Raw genomic sequence first — 3,970 nt, 5'->3', positions numbered from 1 at the left:
ATTTGAAAGTGTATCTACCGACATTTTGTGAATCATGACAGAGCAAGCATACAGTTAGTCCTGGCTCCAATACCGACGTGATATAAAACGTTTTCAGAAGAATGATGCAAACGAGGAAAATGGATATGGTTCAGGTCTTATATACGGTATATTTAAAGCAATGGGGTGACAGCAATTTGATATCAGTGCTGCTGTAACTGGATGCATTTGTGCGAGATGTTGGTGTAGGCTGCTAAATCCTCAGCAGGGAGGAGATTGGAACTGCTGTAAAAATAGGCTACAGGAGGTATAAAAATAGCCCTTGTGATACCAGTTAGTATGTAATCATGGTTTCACTTGGATGCCTTTGCATTCGGTTTGAAAAATTTAATCCTCTTTGCTCATGCAGCACTCGTGAATGAGAGTATTTTTTTTATTGCAGTTTATTTAAATATACTATATACCAGACCGATCATTTTCTTACAGGGAACTGCATTCTGGTAAAGAAGAACAATGTAATAGTGCTGCTGCTATATTTTAGATAAAATCGATTCAACATTACCCCTTTTAAGATACTTGTACTGCAGTCAAATAGGAATTTCTATCATATTTTCTTCAAGATTCCTATAGGAACTGATTTAATATAAATATTGTATAGAAGCACTTCTTTTCTTATTTATTAAGGGATCCATTCGGGTTCCTATTCAGGTCTATATGGGAATTCAATGTGATAATTTTAAGACTCCTAAAGTTGTACTGTCATTTTTTAACTAAACAAATAGCTGTTTTTTTTTTTTACTTTGTCTTATAAATTCATCTATCTCACCTCAGTGTAGAGAATAGTTCTGTTGTTTTAGGTGTTGATAGGAAAACATATAAGAAAAAGCCAGCAAAAACCAAGCTATGTAATTACATATGTTATGTTATCACAGAACTACTCTTAACATTTACTTTCATACACTATATTGGCAAACATTTTGGGACACCCCTCCAAATCATTGAATTCAGGTGTTGTCTTTTGAGGGTTAGGCCTTAGCCTTTTCCAGTGAAAGGAACTCTTAATGCTTCAGAATACCAAGACTTTTTGGACAATGTCTTGCTTCCAACTTTATGGGAACAGTTTGGGGATGACCCCTTCCTGTTCCAATATGACTGCGCACCAGTGCATAAAGCAAGGTCCATAAAGACACGAATGACTGAGTTTAGTGTGGAGGAACTTGACTGGCCTGCACAGAGTCCTGACCTCAACCTGATAAAACATCTTTGGGATGAATTCGAGCGGAGACTGTGAGCCAGGCCTTCTCGTCCAACATCAGTGCCTGACCTCACAAATGTGCTTCTAGAGGAATGGTCAAAGATTCCCATAAACACACTCCTAAACCTTGTGGAAAGCCTTCCCCAGAGGAGTTTGGAGCTGTTATAGCTGCAAAGGGTGGGCCAACTTCATATTACATTCATATGCATGTAAAGGCAGACATCCCAGTTTTGGCCTAGCTCTCAGTCTCTGCTTTAATTCATCCCAAGATGTTCCCCTACACCAAACCCACTCATCCATGTCTTTATGATCCTTGCTTTGTGCACTGGTGTGCCGTCATGTTGGAACAGGAAGGGGTCATCCCCAAACTGTTCCACAAAGTTGGGAGCATGAAATTGTCCAAAATGTCTTGGTATGCTGAAGCATTAAGAGTTCCTTTCACTGGAACTAAGAGGTCGAGCCCAACCCCTGAAAAACAAATATTTTGTGAGAAAATTGAATCACATGTTTGTTCTTGCTCATCATCTATTCATCCATCCATTTTTTATACCCGCTTTATTCCTAATTAGGGTCACGGGGGTCTGCTGGAGCCTATCCCAGCACACATTGGGCGAAAGGCAGGGGTACACCCTGGACAGGTCACCAGTCCATCGCAGGGCCACATTTAGACAGACAACCACACACACTCACACACACACTCCTATGGGCCATTTAGAATTACCAATCAACCTAATGTTCATGTTTTTGGACAGTGGGAGGAAACCGGAGTACCCGGAGTAAACCCATGCAGGCATAGGGAGAACATGCAAACTCCACACAGAAAGGCCTCTGCCTGTTCGAAACCAGGATTCGAACTCAGGACCTTCTTGCTGTGAGGTAACAATGCTAACCACTAAGCTTATATGTGTATATAAAAACAATGTACTCAAGACCTTGTTACTGGGCCATCCACTATTCTTACAGCAATGTTAAAACTAATGTGTAAGTAGAAAACTACGAAAATAGGATTAATGCCCTTGTTTGAATAGAATGGATTAACATTTGAGTAATAGATTAGTTTAACTGAGTGCAGCAAGGACAATAGAATGATTAAAAATCAATGAATCCACACCTTTAGTTCGGTTTGAATCAGTTTCATTGTGTGCATTAATTTGCATTTAATGTTGAGTACTGATACTGAGTGCTGATTGTACCAAAGGACCCAAGGATTCAGTGCTATATAAATGTATTAAGCTTATAGTTGTAGTTATATAGTGAAAGAGGTTCTGCTCACTTGCACAGACGCCCAAACAGTGGATCAGTGGATTTAGAAAATGGTAGTAGGTGCTATAATACGTGATGCTGTTTTCCTTCACACTTCAAGCTGGGGCTGCAGTGAGAACATGACACGTATTTTTAAATAACCTGACTAATTAACCGTAATTATTTTCTTTGCAGGAGGCTGAGCTGAACAATGTTCTTTTCAGAGCTGGAGATCGGTTGAAAGTCCAAGGGAGGATTCATTTGGATGCTAAAAGGTAAGCTAAGACTAAAAGCCTGCTTACAAAGTTTAAACACTTTAACCTTAATAGTATCTACTTAATAATAACATAATCATAAATGGTGTATTGTACATACTGTGCTAAAAATAAAGTAGAAGTACAGCAATGTGGGATTTTTATCACAAAATGTTTAACAGAAACTAGGTGACCGTCATTGAATTAGCTGAAACTGTTTAGTAATAAGTACTGCCTTTATAAATTTCATAAATTATAATCTAACACTTTTATCACTTTTAATAATGCTCATATTAATTGACCTATTTTATAGATTAAAATAAAATTTCCTACTATACCCCTGGCTGTATTCTAAAAAAACGTTGGCTAAATATGAAACTACTTTATGGAGAAAGCTGTGCTGCCCGCTAGCTAGAAATGAAAGCATGTAAACTAGCATGGCTTATAACATTTATACACTATAGATACATACTGTAGTTACAGATAGTATAATCACATCTCTATTAATCATATCCCTATTTATTTATGTTTTTCGGAAGATTCCAAGTTGACCTCGGCTCCGGGTCCAGTGAACTAGCTCTACACTTTAATCCTCGTTTTCATGACGGTGATGACAAGAAGCCAGTGTTGGTGTGTAATTCAAAGTGGGATGGCATCTGGAACCAGGAGCAAAGAGAAACACACACTTTCCAGCCAGGCTCCACTTTTAAGGTACAGCAGTGGTCAGTGGACCAGATAGTACATATGATTATTCACAAAAAATCAACGGGCTGAATGAAATGCTGATGATTTGTAACAGACACGTTTAAACCAGTGCACTATTCTATCATATATGTTTTAATTTGTTATATTTAATACTATAATTATCCTGTATTGCATACATTCATTCAGCATCCTTATGAGATTCCAGAATGTATCTGGTTTACGTCATTACTATCGTTCAGTCTAGTCCGAAGGCTTATAAGCAAAGAAATGTAGACTATATTATCTTTTTTTCTTTACACCAGTCACTACTGATATATTTCACACAAAGGCAGCTACATGTCTTAATGAAGCAGTTTTAATCTTCCCAGCATTCCTCTCTCCTTCCCAGGTTGTAGTGAAGCACGCAGGAGGACAGTTTGAGGTGATGCTACCGGATGGGCATATGATCGAGTTCCCAAATCGGCATGGGGTGGATGACATCACTTATATTTGTGTCAAGGGTGACATTAGCCTCACTTCTTTTAAGATGAAGTGA

General features: G+C 38.3%; 1 protein-coding gene across 1 annotated transcript; it reads left to right on the top strand.

Annotated features, from left to right (window-relative positions):
• The first annotated feature begins 2,547 nt into the window (after window positions 1-2,547).
• Window positions 2,548-3,970, top strand: LOC131365100 (galectin-2-like). Its single transcript, XM_058408721.1, has 4 exons — window positions 2,548-2,553; window positions 2,672-2,751; window positions 3,270-3,441; window positions 3,824-3,970. The coding sequence occupies exons 1-4, from the start codon at window positions 2,548-2,550 to the stop codon at window positions 3,968-3,970; spliced, it is 405 nt and encodes a 134-aa protein (XP_058264704.1).

The sequence above is a fragment of the Hemibagrus wyckioides genome, linkage group LG14 (assembly GCF_019097595.1).
Source record: "Hemibagrus wyckioides isolate EC202008001 linkage group LG14, SWU_Hwy_1.0, whole genome shotgun sequence".
In the NCBI taxonomy this organism is placed as follows: Eukaryota; Metazoa; Chordata; class Actinopteri; order Siluriformes; family Bagridae; genus Hemibagrus; species Hemibagrus wyckioides.
Note: the sequence above shows the minus strand (reverse complement) of the source record. Positions and strands in the feature narration are given on the sequence as shown.

Coding starts and splice junctions, on each gene's coding strand:
- LOC131365100 (XM_058408721.1), top strand. Junction 2,752..3,269: donor ATTCATTTGGATGCTAAAAG/GTAAGCTAAGAC, acceptor GTTTTTCGGAAG/ATTCCAAGTTGACCTCGGCT. Junction 3,442..3,823: donor AGCCAGGCTCCACTTTTAAG/GTACAGCAGTGG, acceptor TCTCCTTCCCAG/GTTGTAGTGAAGCACGCAGG.